Raw genomic sequence first — 16,815 nt, 5'->3', positions numbered from 1 at the left:
TAAGTCATTGAGGGAGATAAGATGCTCATTTGTGGGTATATATAAGACAGACAGATGGAGAAATGAAATAGATCCTACCCTTGATGAGCTTACATTCCATTGAGAGAGACAACATGTTTATTTGTAGGTAAATACAAAAGAGATATAAAGTGTGAAGGAAAGAAGGCCTTGACCTCAAGGAGCTTGAGGGAGGTACCATTTTCATTTGTGGGATAGACAAAGTAGATATAAATGATTGGGGGGAGGATTGGCATTAGCAGCTTTGGGGGGGGGTTAGCAAAGGTCTTATGAAGGTGGTACTTCTGGAACTGAGTCTTGAAGGAAAACTTGTGATTCCAAGAAGAACAGATGAGGAAGGAAGTAGTATCATAGACATGTGCAGCGAATGCAAAGATTGAAGTCAGGAGGACCTGAGTTCAAATCTGGCCTCCTTGAGGCCTATAAAAGAGATATAAAATATGAAATAAAACAGACCTTGTCCTCTAAGAGCTTATAGGTCCATTGGGAGAGACAACATGTTCATTTGAGGATATATACAAAAGAGATTCCCCTGACCTGATCCAACTAAGTGATGCAATAGAGCACTGGTCTTGAAGTCAGGAGAACTGGAGTTTGAATCTAACCTCAGATACTTGAATCCAACCTCAGACACTTGACATTCACTAGCTGTGTGACCTTGGACAAGTCACTTAACTCTTATTGCCTCACATCCAGGGCCATTCCGGTTGTTCTGATTCAAATTTGGCCACTGGACCTGGATAGCTCTGGAGGAGAAAATGAGGCTGTTGACTTAGCACAGCCCCCCCCACCCTCACTCACATCAAATTCACGAACATGTCATGGCATCATTCCCTTGACATCATGGTTATCTTTGAGAATGAAAGACAAAAGCAAACTAGATATGAAGAGGTAAGTGAAACAAGACCTGCCCTCAAGGAGTTTATAAGTCATTGAGGGAGACAAAATGTTCATTTGTGGATATATATATATATATATATATATATATATCTCTATATATATATATTATCAGATACAGATGGAGAAATGAAATAGATCCTGACCTTGATGAACTTGCATTCCCTTGAGAGAGACAACATGTTTATTTGTAGGCAAATACAAAAGAGATATAAAGTGTGAAGGAAAGAAGGCCTTGACCTCAAGGAGCTTGAGGGAGGTACCATTTTCATTTGTGGGATAGACAAAGTAGTTACAAATGATTTGGGGGAGGATTGGCATCAGCAGCTTTGGGGGGGGATTAGCAAAGGTCTTATTGAAGGTGGTACTTCTAGAACTGAGTCTTGAAAGAAAGCTAGTGATTCCAAGAAGAAAAGATGAAGAAGGAAGTAGTGTTGTAAACATATGCAGCCAATGCAAAAAGATGGAGCTGGAAGATGGTGGGTGGTACATAAGGGACAGTAAAGATTAGTTTGGTTAAGAGCACAAAATGAACAATATGTCATAAAATTGGAAAGGTAGATGGGGACCAGGTTAGGGCAATCAGAAGAGTTTATATCTGGACCTAGAAATAGTAGCTTTTGAGTAGAAGAGTGACATGGTTGAACCTATGCGAACCTATGCTTTAGGAATGTCATGTTGAAATATATAGAGAGAGATTGGAAAAGGGGAAGACTTGGGGCTGGAAGACATCTCTTAAAACTGGAAGGAACTTTTAATATCACCTAGTTCATCCCTTTCATTTTACAGATGAGGAAATTGTGGCCCAGAGAAGGGTAAGACCTTGGTCACAGTCACACAGGTACTGGGTGGTGAAGCTGGTTGTTGATGACTTGTCCTCTGACTCCAAACCCTAGTGCTTTCCCCACTCTGTTATGCTTCCTCCTTCCTTACTGTTGGTCTGTTCCAAAAGATGTTATGGATGAGCAAAGTAACTTGGTCCCATGCATCTTTTCTGAAGATTTCTTCTCTTCAGATACTATTCTATTGACTGTCTAGGGCATCCTATTGAGGAAGCCCCAGACACCATCCTGAGGCAAGGGGAGAACTCAGAGTACAAAGATCTCTATGCACAGCCCTATCCTGTGCTCCAGGGGCCATATTCCTTTTCTTCCAGCGGATCCCAATACCCTCTTTCGTTCCAATTCCCTGGCCTCCAAGTCCATGGAGCAGTTTATGAAGGTGAGTATTCTCTGAGGATATAAGGCCTCCTGGTGTTGCCCCTGCTCCAAAATTCTAGCCCTAAGAAGGCAGACTGAAGCTCATCTTAGGATAGAATTTCTCTAACTTGAATAGAAGCAGGAGAGATAGCAGAGAAATTTTTTTTCAGTCCTTAGGGGAGCAGGATATCCTGTCTTTCACATTGCTCCCCTCAGGCTGTTCTATCATAGAGTCAGGGAACTTGGGTTCCTTACTGCCTGTGTGTTCTTGGGTAACTTTCTTGTGCCTCATGTCCTTCAACTGTAAAATAAATGAGTTCAACTATAATGTACTCTGAGGTCCCTTACAGCTCTAAATCTATGACCACGTAACCATTCTGGTTTACTCTAGAAAATGAGGGGGTTAGAGTAGATGGGCTCCCAGATCCTTCCCAGGTCTCAAACTGTTTTCTTAGGCCCCATTCCATAATTCTGGTTCACTTTCTCTCTGGGTCATACCCTCTTTCCCTGCCCTGCTCTGCTTCCTACCTGTTCGTTTCCATAGTTGGTGGGCACACCTTATCTCCATGAGGTCCTCAAGCCTTGTGTCAATCGCATCTTTGAAGAGAAGAAGTACATTGAGCTGGACCCATGTAAGATAGAGCTGACCCGCATCAGGTGAGTAGGGGAATTGACCCGACCTATTGGGATTGGAGAGTCTCACAGATGAGGAAGAAGAGGCAGAAGGAAAAGAGATAGATGTTTAAGTAGAGGGTTCACTTTTTTTGTAAACTTGGAGTGTAGGTTCTGAGGAGAACTCCAAGGGTGGAGAATGCCCTCTGTCTGGGAAAACATTCCAGAAATCTCAGACCTTGGTCTAGACTTCTCTGCTTAGTTCCTCTACTTTAACCTAGGTTGAATCCTGGATGTGATCTCTTTTTTTTTTTTGTTTGTTTTGTTTTTTGACTAGGCAATGGGATCAAATGACTTGCCCAAGGTCACATAGTTAGGGAATTATTAAGTGTCTGAGATAAAATTTGAACTCAGGTCCTTCTGACTCCAAGGCTGGTGCTCTATCCATTGCACTACCTAGCTGCCCCTGGATGTGATCTCTCCTCAAATTCTGAGGAAAGGTTTTTGGAGGGAAGCCCATTCCAGAACCAGTGGTCTGAGAACTTTTGTCATTGGCCACAGGTTCATGTGGTCATAGATGAAAAGACTACCAAGTCTACCCCACTCATTTTACAGATGAGCTAACTAGGATCCAGAGATATCAGATGACTTAATCAGGGCCACGCAGTTAGTATAGAGCCCAGAGTCAGGAAGGGCTGGATTCAAATCCCTCTTCAGACACTTACTAGCTGTGTGACTTTGGGCAGCTCACTTAACTTCTGATTGCCCCTGTAAAATGAGGGGGCTAGGCTCAATGACCAAGGACCTTTCTAATTCTAAAATCAATGGTTCTACTGTGGTCCATGAGCCCAAATCTCTGAGAAATTCAGCTCTTCTGGACTCCAAAACTTAGAAACCTTTCCATTATTCTTCATGTATTAAGTAGATAGCATAAAGTATAAATATCTATAAGTATAAAGTTTCTTCAGTTCTCATTGTTTTGGTGGCTGGGATGGATTTGTCCCTGGCCTATATCTGTGTGGCTTGTCATCTTCCAGATGGAAAAAACAGTCCAAGGCTTTCTACCTAAGCTTGTAAAGCTCATGAGACTGAGGGGTTGGGGTGGAAATAGTGATGTTGCTTCAAACTTATCTGAAAGTGAGTTGACTTGAGAACCAGGCAAGGGGAAAAAGTTCTTTAACTAAACTGAGATGCAGCCTAGTGAGGGAGGGTGGGCCAGGAAGGGATAGGTGAAGGGCCAGGGCACAGTTCCTGGGAGATTGCTGAATCACCAGAAAAGAGGGCCAGAGAGCACCAGAAGGGCTGGGACAAAAAGGAGGGGAGGCCCTCAAGGAGAACCGACTCTGAGAAACACAGAGAAGGATGATGGGTATGAAGAACTTGAGGGATTCTTTCCTAAAATGGAGAATTACCTTTGAGGAACCAGAGAGAATGGAACAGAGGTTGGGGGAAGGGGGGTGATGGGAGGCCAGTCAGTCCATTACTAAGCATAGAAATATGTCCCGAGTATTATGCTAAGTACTTGAGGATAGAAAGAAAGGTAAAAACTATGGTCTCTGCTCTCAAGGAGTTTTCCTTCTAATGGGGAGAGAACATGCAAATAATTATATTCTTGCAAAATGCAATCAGTACAAATGGAAGAGTGAATGCACTGGGCTCAGGTGGGGAACATGAAAAGACTCATGGAAGGCAGGGTTTGAGCTGAGTCTTGAAGGAAGCCAGAGGTACTAAGGGTGGAGGGGAGGAGAACATTGTAGCTATGGGACTGATGGAGTATGGAGCTTGAGAAACAGTAATGTCATTGGACCGGAGTAGGTGGTGGGGAGGAAGTGTAAGAAGCCTGGGAAGGTGAGAAGAAGCCAAGTCAGGAAGCACTTTAGAAGTCAAAGACTTTTATGTTTGATCCTGGACATAATTAGGAGCCATTGAAGCTCATTGAGAAGAGGAGTGACATGATCGGATGTAGACTTGAGGAATATTCACTTGATGGTTGAGTGGGGGTGGATTGGAGGAAGGCATGCCATTGAGGAGGTTGTTGTAGAAGTCTAGGACAGAGATGATGAAGGTCTGACTTGGGATAGTGGCCGTGGGAAGGGAGAGAAGGGGACCTGGAGGAGAGAGAGGGGTAGTGAAGGCAGGAAGGAGTGGACATGGCCGAAGACTCCTCAGTCCAGAGCTGCAAAGAATCTCAGAGACCATTGAGAGAGATTAAGTGATTTCCTCACAGGCAAATGTCAGGCATGATGTTTACACAGGTAAGTTACAGAAGTCATCACACAGGCAGTCAGGAGTGTGTGTGTGTGTGTGTGTGTGTGTGTGTGTGTGAGAGAGAGAGAGAGAGAGAGAGAGAGAGAGAGAGAGAGAGAGAGAGAGGGAGAGAGAGAGAGAGAGAGAGAGAGAGAGAGAGAGAGAGAGAGAGAGAGAGGGAGAGAGAGGGAGAGAGAGAGAGAGAGGGAGAGAGAGAGAGAGAGAGAGAGAGTGTTTCACCTTCAGGGGAATGTAAATGAAGGTGGTGGAAGCAGAGGAGTGTGACACCCTGTTTCAAGACCTATAAATAAATACTGTGGACCAAAATATAGGAGTTAGCAGTCAATATATGAGGCAGGGTTCATAGATGGGGGCAGCTCAGGGTTGGCCAATAAGGCTGAGAATTCCCATACAGAGGGCATTTTCCATCCTTGGAGGTCTCTCCAGAGCCAACACTTCAAGCTTCTAGAAAGAAGGACCCTTTTCCACCCACCTCACCTAGACCAAGACCCCCTTTCATCCGTTCTCTTTCAAATTTCTCCAATGGCATCAGAGCTGGTTGCTAAGCAACTGGTCTCAGGGGATGCTGAAGAGGGTGGGGTCTTTCCTCCCATTGGCTGAGAGTCCTCCAGAGGTCAGGGCATCTCCTTCCAGGGCCTGGGAAATTTGTTCAATTTGTTAAACTGAACCCACTTTATGGACTAATAGGAGAGGTAACATTTTTCACAAGCACTTCATAAAGAAGAATCTGATTTCTAACCTATTTGTGACTAATGGATGATCTTTTCTATGGTAGTTGCTATGGAGAGGGGACATGGAGGAGGGACTTTAATTCAGATATCCCCCCCCCATTAATTAATTAATTAATTGTTTGATTTGAGGCAATTGGGATTAGGTCACTTGCCGAGATTCACACAGCTGGCAAGTATCAAGGATCTGGGGTTGAATTTGAACTCAAGTCCTCCTACCTCCAGTACCGGTGCTCTAACCTCTTTACCACCTTGCTGCTCCACTCCCCTGAATTTATAATATGCAGGGAATGTATTTCTGTCACTTTCCCAAGTTAACTACCTTGGTTGACTAAATACAGGTGTAGCTTTGTGTTTTAGATTCGGAGAGGACACATTTCCCCCTCCATGCAGCTGAGGTTAGAATCAGCTGGGGAAGAAGGACCCCAGGAAATGCCCAGATCTAGAGCCCTCCCATTGCCATTCCCTTTGCAGGACATGTTTTCTTATTCATTTAAAGCATCAGGGAGGCCTGCTCCTCCCTCAGTGATCCATGTGGCCAGGTATTATCTGATGGCCCATGATATGTTTATCATCTCAAACTGGATAAGGATGTCTCCCCATGAAGCCACAGAGCCCATCTAAGCTTCTACCAAGTTAGGCCTTTTTCTGACTCCTGTCAAACTCTGCCTGGGCTCTGGGGAAGGATGTCAAGCCCACTAACCCAGGGGGTAAGGGCATAGCCTAGAGATGGAACTCAGGTCAATCTAGGAACCCTGGACTGGGGGGAGTTTTTCTGTATCTCACCTCTATCTTATTCTCCACAATTTGAAGCTGCCAACTGTGAAAGGAAGGACCCCTAGGAACTAAAATGGAGGTGCTAGAGAGAACCTTAGGGGAGAGGATGTTAAAGCCAGAGGAGAGAGAGAATCTAGTCCAGTTTTTTAAAAAAATTGTTTATTTAAGGCAATGGGGTTAAATGACTTGCCCAAGGTCACACAACTAGGCAATTATTAAGTGTCTGAGGTTGGATTTGAACTCAGGTCCTCTTGACTCCAGGGCCAGTGCTCTATCCACTGTCCCACCTAGCTGACCTGAATCTAGTTCAGTTTGCTCTTTTAACAACTGGGGAAGATGAGGCTCAGAGGAGGGATAATGTGACTTATCTGAGTTCATCCAAATAAGCTGTCTCCACTACTAGATTGTAAGCTCCTTGAGGGCAGGACCGTATTATCATCATTTCACAGGACAGCGCTGGAAGGGAACTTAGAATCTTAAATGGACAGGATCATAGAACACAGACTATCTGAGCTAGGAGGACTCTTGGAATGTAGAGCTTGGAGAAGCCTTAGAACAGATGAGTTCTAGAGCTGGGAGCAAGTTTAGAATACAATGTCAGAACCAGAGACTCAGTCCTCTCATGGGGATTGATGAAGACAGATGAGGAAACTGAGGCCCAGAGGGGGGAAGGGCTTTGCTCTGAGTCACACAGGCATAAAGGAGCTGAGCCAATATTTGAACTCAGATCTTCTTAGCTCCATGTGATGCTCCCTCCCCTCATTACTCCTCTATTCTCCTAGATACCTATGATGAGACCTTGTGGGATGGGTTGGAATTCAGCTAAGCCTCATTGCCCAGGGCAGAAGCTGAAGGGGAACTGAGTCAACCTGCAGGGATGGCTGACTCCCCTCTGCCTGGCTTGGGTTCTGTTTCTCTAGGAGAATCTCCTTCAAGGGCACCCTGTCAGAGGAGCATGTGAGGGAAAACAGCCTGGGGCTGCTGACGGGCTACCTGGGAGAGATCCTGGAGGCCATCACGGGCTCAGTGGACAAGTGTCCTCCGGCCATGAGAGTGGCATTCAGACAGCTACACCAGAGGGTGGAGGAGCGCTTCCCTGAGACTGAACATGAGGTTGGAAGAGGTGGGGAGGGTGGGTGAGGACAGGGGAAGAGGGAAGGGGCTTGTGGGAGCAAGGGGGCAAGGGGAGGCAGACACAACAGGGACACCACTTCACATGAATACAGCTGGCAAGTGCCTGTAGAAACTTCTTTTCACTACCCAGTCATATGCAAGTCAATGAGGTACCTAAGTCAGAAGGTGATAGCTTCACTTTTTTGACAGAAAAAACCGAGTCCCAGGAAGCATAGACGATTAAGGCCTTAGGACAGAGAATGTCAGAGTTGGGAGGAACCTTAGAACAGGGGATGAACAGAAAAAGTAGAGTTGGAAGGATCTTAGAATAGGAACTGTTAGAACTGGGAGGTTTGGAACAGGGGATGTCAGAGTTGGGAGAAACCTTAGAACAGAGCATGTCAGAACTTGGAGGAGGTTTGGAATGGGAGATATCAGAACCGGGAGGGGGTCTTAAAACAGGGAATGTCAGGAACCTTAGAGATTTTATTTAACCAACTCATTTTTTAACAAGGAGAAAACAACATCCCAGAAGTTGTAACATTGGCTTGTTCAACAGAACCAGACCTAGAACCCAGCTGTCTTGTCTCTCAGCCTCTGTTCTTTCCCCCATCCTATAGAGTCTCTCAATGAGTAAAGATGGAGAAACTGAGACTTGGAGAAATTATTTTCTCTTCTCCCTCCCCAATAGGGTCAGGGATCTTGGACTTTCTTCCCTTCCATACTTGGAATTCTTTTGGAAGCTAGGATTCTCAGACAAGGTCATGTTGGGAACTAATGGGATCACACCAACTAGAACCCTGGGTTCTTCCAGTTCCAACCAAGCAGATGATGTGCTTTGTAAACAGTAGATACTTAAGAAATGTCATTGATTGATTGTTTTCTTATATTTCCAGTGGAGCTCCCTGAGTCTCTGGCCCCTTGCATGAGTTCTCGGGTCTCTCCCTAGGGAGAACCCAAGAACCCAGAACACTATTCTCGAAAACCCCAGGTCACTTCCTGATTGAGATGTGTGACTATACGAACGCATAAAACTAATTTAGGTAGTGAGGTGCTGTGGTGGATAGAGAATTGGATTCAGTCTGAAGACCTGAGTGCAAATGTTATCTCATCCACTTGCTAGACATCCAGCTACTTGTGGTGCTAGACCAGTTATTTACCTGCTTCCAGTCTCAGTTTCTTTATCTGTGAAATGGGGATAATGAGGTTCCAATGAGATAGTGAGACTTTTAAGACTTAAAAATGACAAAAAAATAAAAACCACTAGCTTTTATAGTCAACTTTAAGGTTTTCAGAGGGCTTCGCCTAGGTTATTTCCTTTGATCCTCATGACTTTGTGAGACGGATGCTGTTTTCTCCCCATTTTCCAGATGGAGAAACTGAGGCCCAGGGAGGTTAGGTGATTTGCCAAAGATCATGTTGGTTGTTTCATAGGTGGTATCTGAACCCAGCAGTACAGGGTGGTATGAGCCTCTTACCAAATCACTCTTCTCCTTATGACTTGGCCCTCCCTTCCCCCAACTCTCCCCAGGGGATCGAGTCAATGAGACACTGGCAGAGCCTAAAGTTAGCTTGGAACAATGGAGGTGAGTGGGAGGCATGGAGGAAGCAGCGGGGAGCTGGGATCTCACCAAGAGCAGCCTGAAGATGCCTGGGGAAGCAGGATGGGATGGGAGGTCTCTCTCCTGGTGTCCTCTCCCAGTGTCTCCCTGAGGGAGGTTCCCAGGGAGCCAGCACACCAAATGGGACAGGGGCACCCGTCAATTGTTCTGGAAGGACCACTTTCCAGATGAAAACAAAGTGCCTCAGGGACGCTGGCTCAAGCAGAAATAGAATTCTGGTCTAGCACAGAGCTTCAAGAATTGATCAGAACCCCAGAAACCAATGAAGTCAACCAAGTCTTGAACAAAAATGGCCCCTGGAGCACCCTCCGCAAGTGGCCCCCCAGCCTCCCCTCCTGAGGCAGTCCACTGCCCACTGGGATTAACTTCATTTGTTAGAAAGTCGTTCCTTCTATCTGCCTAAAGCTTGCTCTGGGGCTTCTATCTTTTTTTTTTCTAGTTCTGTTCTAGTCTCCTACTTAAATACAACCTCTTAAAAAAAAACCCAATACCACCCCCTACGTACCCACCAGCACCTCAGAGACACACAAACAAATAAAGCTTGGGTTCTCTTCTCAAAGGCTAAATATAACCAGCTGAAGGGGTGGGGTAGGGTGGGCAGAGAAGTGGGAAGTTGGCATTTTGGGCTGCTGAGAAATCTGACTCGAGATGCCAGCTGCATCCTGGCTGGAATGTTAGTGGTGGTGGTGGGGCTCCACTCAGGCCTCTCCCTGGGGCAGCCTGAATGACAGCCACAATGGACTGGGGGAGGTGTGGGGAGAGAGAGAGAGAGAGAGAGAGAGAGAGAGAGAGAGGAGCAGAGGGAGAAAGAGGAAGATGAGCAGAGGGAGAGAGAGAGGAGGAGGAGGAGGAAGAAGAAGGGAGAGATAGGAGAAGGGAAAGATGAAGGATGGAGAGGGAGGAAAGTTGGAGAGAGGAAGAGGAAGAGGAGGAGGGAGGGAGGATAGAGACAGAGGGAGAGACACAGAGACAGTCACAGAGACAGATGGACAGAGACAGAGACAGAGAGATAGAGGCACATGCATGCATGAGAGAGAGACAGAGGACAGAGACAGACAGACAGACAGAGACAGAGATAGACAGAAACAGAGAGAGACAGAGAGAGAGAAAGAGACAGAGAGAGAGAGAGAGAGAGAGAGAGAGAGAGAGAGAGAGAGAGAGAGAGAGAGGATCTTGGATGACCCACCCTATATTTCATGCCACCTTCAGAAGTACTGATCACAGAGATGCAGGGTCATAGAGATATACATACATTTAAGCAGACTGAACCAACTTATTAGCTATGTCTGAAAAGGCACGTCTCATTCCATAGCCCCCAGTTTCCGGGCACCGTATCCCTCTCAGTCCTCTGGAAGTTACGACTGTCCCTGTGTGGATCAACATTCTGAAGCCTTTCAGCAGTAGCCACTGTGTGTATTGTTCTGGTTCTGCTTATTTTGTTATGCGAGTTTCTCTGAAACTTGAGCCTGTTACCTAGGATTTAGCCACTAAGCCACTGGTTGAGATTTTCCATAGTGGAAGGAGTTCTCATAAATTGACTTTCCAAGGTCATGAAGATGACAGTGAAGTTTCCACTGGCAGCCAGGTCCTCTCAATGCTAAACTAGTCTTCCCCCCCTCACTATACCATACTGCCTCAGTTTCCTCATCTTTCAAAAGAAGGACAGGAGCTAAGGGAGAAGGTTCTGAGCTCCCTAGTTATGACAGAAAACATCAACCCCCTTCTTCATATCATGAGGCTGTTCTCTTTGTTTTCAGGATGTGAAGTATGTGGCCATCAGTGGTTTCCTCTTCCTTCGATTTTTTGCTCCTGCTATTCTCACCCCCAAACTCTTTGACCTCCGGGACCATCATGCTGATCCTCAGACCAGTCGTTCCCTGCTGCTCCTTGCCAAGGTGTCTAGGGGCCTGCTGGGGTTGGGGGATAGCCTCCGCAGAGAATAGATGATGTGAGATTGGGGAGACCTCACACCCGCTGTGCCACATCCTTCTGGGAGATAGCACAGATCTTGTGCCCATTAGTCATTCACTCAGCCTTAGTATGACTCAGTTGATTAGACCATTCTTAACATCACAATCTCAGTGAAGTTTCAGAATGGGGTGGGAGAGATAGGTCTGGAGCAGGGTCTTTCAGAGCTGAGGGAACCAGGAGCGGGCAGAAGGAATTAAAGATGAAATTTTCAGGGTCTGGTTACTGTTTTGCCCCCAGGGCAAGATCTTACCCAGAGTGACATCTGCTTCCTACTCCCTTTTATATTTAGTTACATTAGCAATAACCTGAGAGTGGGACTTTGAAATTTCTTTTGGGTCACTAGAGATGAAAAGTATGACCCCCCCCATCCCCACCCCAGCCTCCCCTTCTCCTGCCAGAATTCTTCAGCTCTAAACTGACCCTTCTGGGGGAAGCCATGGGGAATGGGCCAAGACGAAGCTACTTTCATGATGACTGAGGTCCTGCTCCATGGTTCACTCCCTACCAGGCTGTACAGAGCATTGGCAATTTGGGCCAACAACTGGGGCGGGGAAAGGAAGAATGGATGGTTCCCCTCCATCCCTTCCTTCTCCAGAGCATCACCCAGCTGAAGGATTTCTTGGACAAGTTGGTAGACATTGATGCTGAAGGTGGTGAGTTCTGCTGACCAGACTGGGACCATCTTCTGGGAAGCTTCTCTTCATTCTGTCCTGGGATACATCTTGAATCTGGGCTCTCTCCTTCCCCCTCCCTCCTCCTTCTCCCTACCTTTTCCTCTCCCTCTCCTCCCTCTCCCTCTCTCTTTCCCTTTTCTCCTCTGCCTCTCTCTCTTTCCCCTTCCCCCCTTTTATTTTTATTTTGTTATCATATGGAAGAACCATAGAATAGTGAGTAGATGGAACTGGACTTGGAGATAAGTCTTGCCCACAAACACTGAGTGTTGGGCTATTTCTTAGGATTCCAAGCTGGGCGTCAAGATCTGCAATGGTAGAAAGTTCTTAGGTGTCAAGAGGGCAAAATCAACAGTTGTTTAAGGGATTCTGCCTATATTTGGATTTTTTTGTCCCTTTCAGGACTTCTTATTTTGAGGTATATTCAATGGAATCATAGATACAGAGAATGTCAGATCTGAGAAAGGTCTGAGAACAGGGAATGTCAGAACTGGGAGGGGCCTTAGAACTGGGGATGTCAGAGCTGAGAGAAAGCTTAGAACAGAGACTGTCAGAGTTGGGAAGGGTCTTAGAAGAGGGAATGTCAGAGCGTCTGGGACCTTAGAACAGGAAATATCAGAGCTGGGAGGACCTTTAGAACAGGGAATATCAGGACTGGAAGGAACTTACAAGAGGGAATATCAGAACTGGAGGGGTCTTAGAACAGAGAATACCAGAATTGAGAGAGCTATTGGAGATCATCTAGTCTACCCATTTCATTTTATAGTGGAGAAAGCTTGGGGCCCAGAAGACTGAAGGGTCTCGTTTTATCATATACAGCCCCTAAGTGGTAGATTGGAGAGTAGAACCCAGGCCTTCTAGCCCCTAGTTCAGGGTTCTTTTCCCTCTGCCATCCCATTTTCCTTGAGGTCATCAATATTTGGATCAGTAGAGCGAGAAGCCTTAGTCAATGCCAAATGAATGAGGTGAGTGGAGACCTTTGGATCTTTTTCAGTCATTTAACATTCACTCACTCCACCACTGTCAATAGAGCATGTGGGTTTAACTGGGGTATATGTGGGGGAGGGAGCAGCCGCCTCCCCCTTCCCAGCCATGAGGGCACCTCCTAAGTCCCAGATTCCAGCCCAGCACCTGTGTGCTGTTCAAACAGGACTAGAAAGGATTCAGTTTGCAGCTCGGATCCATGGGAGTTAGGAAACTAGATCTCTTGGGGTCTAGACAGGCTGTGGTCTCATTGCCCCTTTGGTTTTCCTCTACTCCTTGCCCCCAGCCTTGGAGGCCCAGCCACGGCTCCTTTTCCCCCCATCGGCAGTCATCAAGGAAGGCTACCTGCATCTTCGGAAGACAGAGGCTGGGGCCCTTGTCCCCCGTTTTGCCTCCAAGAAGAGGTATTTTTGCCTTAGCAGTGAGACCTTCTCCTATTCCAAAGCTCCTGAGTGGCAGGTAAGGCTGCTCTGAGTGGTTTGCCTTGAGGAGGGAGAGAGGGGGAAGAGGGAGGAAATATGGGAGGGAGAGGGGTGGGGGGTGAGGATGAGGAAAGAAAAGAGAAGGGGGAAGGGGGGGAAGGGGAAGGGCAGAGGAAGAGGAAAAGACAAGGAGGAAGAAGGAGTAGACTAGAGAGGGAGAGGGGAGCAGGGAGAGAGGAGAAAAGAAAGGAGAAGGGGAGAGGAAGGGTACATTTAATGCTTTCTTCCCATCATTCTTGTCTTCTCTTGCATCTATTCCCTCTGCCCCCAGTTCTGGATGCTGAGCACAGAAGCTTGCTCCAATACTTACAGGGGCACAGTGGGGTCCTGGCCCCACCCCAACCCCTATGAGGTTGGATTAAGTAATTGTGACATTCCCTTCCAAAACTAAATCCCTGAGCCTATGTGATCAGCCTATGATGGGTGATGGATGTTGGACACAGACACGTGCACGCCAGGCCATTCCCATGAGAAAAGTGGCATTCAAACTTTCAATCATTCTGTCAATGTGATTTCATCAACCTCATCAATCAACCATTTATTAATTGATCCCTATGTGCCAGACACATCTCTAGGGTTGGAGATACAAGGACATGATTGAGTTGTGCATTTCCCCTGAAAGAGGCAACATTCCATCTGGGCAGACAAGACATACATGAACAAAGGGAGTTTTATTATATTCAGTCTTAGTTTTCTCAACTGCACAGGAGGGACAGTGATGACACAGGATCTCTATAGGGGTCAAATGAGGCACATTTGGAAAGCTTTGCAAACCTTAAAGTAGAATCTAAGTGCTCTGTATTTTTATCATTAGTAGTAACAATAATAGTAATAGTGGTAGTAAAAGTGAGAGTAATGGTAGTGATGATGGCATTGTTAATATTAGTAGTAATAGTAATGATAGTAGTGATAATAGTAATATTAACGGTTGTATTAGTAATAGTGGTAATATTATTTGTAGCAGTAGTAATAGAGGTGATAGTAGTTATTCATGAATAGAGATATGGTCTTTGAATCCAGAAGACTTGAGTTCAAGTCCTGCCTTTCACTAAGAGCAGTGAATTAGTAGTAGTAATAGCAATAATAGTAGTAGCAGTCATAGTAGCAGTAGCAGCAGTAGCAGTAGTAGTAGCGGCAGCAGTGACTGTAGCAGTAGCAATGGTAGTAGTAGTAGTAGCAGCAATAGCAATAATAGTAATAGTAGTAGCAGTAGCAATGGTAGTAGTAGTAGTAGCAGCAATAGCAGCAGCCGTAGTAGTAGTAGCAGTAGTAGCAGCAGCAGCAACAATAGTAATAGTAGTAGTAGTTGCTGTTGTTTACTTGAGAGGGAGGTATTGGCAACTGAGGGAATGAGGAAGGGGTGTTATTAAAACTTGTAAAAGAGGGGCGGCTAGGTGGCGCAGTGGATAGAACACTGGCCCTGGAGTCAGGAGGACCTGAGTGCAAATCCGGCCTCAGACACTTAATAATGACCTAGCTGTGTGGCCTTGAGCAAGCTACTTAACCCCATTGCCTTGCAAAAAAAAACCTTGTAAAGGAAGGGATGACATGAGATGATGTGCAGGGTCTCTTCCAGTTATAAATTTCTATGATTCTAATAATAACATGATAGGATCACAGAAAGAGAGTGGGATAGCACCTGTTTCTCCTGGTTCAAACAAGTAAAATTTTTGGTTTATTTGACTGCTATTCCAATGGGTTTTAGCAATCTTTATTTTTCCATATGTGGGAACTGAGGCAGACAGAAGTGAAATGGCTGGACACACAGGAAGGAGACATTGAAGACAAGATTTAAATCTGGTTATTCTTAGTGATGAGAACTCTAGCTCTATGATCCAATGCCTCTCTCTAAGTTCAAGTCAAACCAGTTCAAGAGACTAATACATGCTCATACATACACAATGAGTGACATTGACCCACAGGAAGTGGTGCCCACATCCAGGACATGCACATTCATTTGTACACGCACAAACACAGATGTCCACACTTACTCATAGCCAGCCCAGAGGTGCTCAGGGGATTCCTTGGGTTCACCCTGGGTGCTACAGCTGGTGGGGGCATCTTGGGGCAAGGGTCAGATATGGAGGGGTGTGTGGGTGGGGGAGAAGCCTTCTTTCCTTCCTGCCTCCGGCTTGGTGTGAGCAGCATATGGGGGCTGGCCTGGGGCAGGTGCGGACCTCCATCCCGGTGTGTAGGATCTGTGCCGTGGAGAGGGTGGATGAGAATGCCTTCCAGCAGCCGCATATGATGCAGGTTATCACAAAGACCAGGGACGGGCAGCTGGACACCCTCTACATTCAGTGCAAGGTGAGAATAGCTCATCTCCCTTCCCTTCCTTCACCTAAGCACCCTGGCCCCTTATATCTCGGCAGGGGCCATAGCAGCATGTATTCTGAGCTTCTCTTTCCCCTCCCCATACATGAGGAAAGACCCTTATCAAGGCAGATCACCACTCCTCTGCAATTTATAATCTTTGAGAGGAGCATATAGGACTGAAAAGTTAAATGATTTGCCCAGAGTCACACAGGAAGATGTATGAAAGGCACAACTTTAACCCAGGTCTCCTGGATTCAAAGACCAGCTCTTCATTCTCTATGTTATCATTATCACCACCATGATGATTTCTTCATCATCATCATCATCATCATCATCATCATCTTCTTCTTCTTCTTCTCCTCCTCCTCCTCCTCCTCCTCCTTCTCCTCCTCCTCATCCTCCTCCTCCTTCTCCTCTCCTTCTTCTCCTTCTCCTCCTCCTCCTTCTCCTTCTCCTCCTCCTCCTCTTCCTCCTTCTCCTCTCCTTCTTCTCCTCCTCCTCCTTCTCCTTCTCCTCCTCCTCCTCCTCCTCCTCCTTCTCCTCTCCTTCTTCTCCTTCTCCTCCTCCTCCTCCTTCTCCTTCTCCTCCTCCTCCTCTTCCTCCTTCTCCTCTCCTTCTTCTCCTTCTCCTTCTCCTCCTTCTCCTCCTCCTTCTCCTCCTCCTCCTCCTCCTCCTCCTCCTCCTCCTCCTCCTTCTCCTCCTCCTCCTCCTTCTCCTCCTCCTCCTCCTTCTCCTCCTCCTTCTCCTCCTCCTCCTTTTCCTTATCTTCCTTTCCCTCCTCCTTCTCTTCCTCCCTCTCCTCCTTTTTCTTTTTCCTCTTCCTCCTCCCTCTCCTCTTCTTCTACTGCTGCTGCCACTACTCCTACTGTTGTGACCTCTGTCTAACCCTCATCATTTGTTCCTCATCAGAATGTGAATGAACTGAACCAGTGGTTATCAGCCATTCGTAAAGCCAGTGTCTGCAATGAGGGCATGCTGCCCTCATGCCACCCAGGAATCTTCCGAGGCAGCCGTTGGACCTGCTGTCTCCAGCAGGATCGCACAGGTGATCACAGGCTGAACTAAAGACATCGGCTGGGCTGGCACATGGACTTGGGCCTAGAGATGAGTTGGGAGGTTGATCTGAGCTGGAGGCTAGCAGTAAAGATGTGGAATTT

General features: G+C 46.5%; 1 protein-coding gene across 4 annotated transcripts in view; it reads left to right on the top strand.

The window, feature by feature from the left end:
* The window catches only part of RASAL1 (RAS protein activator like 1), a 42,052-nt gene that overhangs the window by 21,651 nt on the left and 3,586 nt on the right, over positions 1–16,815 (top strand). For all 4 annotated transcript variants that reach the window (XM_074205803.1, XM_074205800.1, XM_074205802.1 and 1 more), the window contains 8 exons: positions 2,072–2,136; positions 2,659–2,771; positions 7,420–7,612; positions 10,992–11,129; positions 11,714–11,858; positions 13,147–13,319; positions 15,512–15,649; positions 16,568–16,703. In XM_074205803.1, the coding sequence (XP_074061904.1) occupies positions 2,072–2,136; positions 2,659–2,771; positions 7,420–7,612; positions 10,992–11,129; positions 11,714–11,858; positions 13,147–13,319; positions 15,512–15,649; positions 16,568–16,703 (1,101 nt within the window). The remainder of the gene's footprint in view (positions 1–2,071; positions 2,137–2,658; positions 2,772–7,419; positions 7,613–10,991; positions 11,130–11,713; positions 11,859–13,146; positions 13,320–15,511; positions 15,650–16,567; positions 16,704–16,815) is intronic.

Source organism: Macrotis lagotis, chromosome X (genome assembly GCF_037893015.1).
Source record: "Macrotis lagotis isolate mMagLag1 chromosome X, bilby.v1.9.chrom.fasta, whole genome shotgun sequence".
In the NCBI taxonomy this organism is placed as follows: domain Eukaryota; kingdom Metazoa; phylum Chordata; class Mammalia; order Peramelemorphia; family Peramelidae; genus Macrotis; species Macrotis lagotis.
The sequence above is the reverse complement of the archived record's forward strand: the minus strand, read 5'-3'. Positions and strand labels throughout refer to the sequence as shown.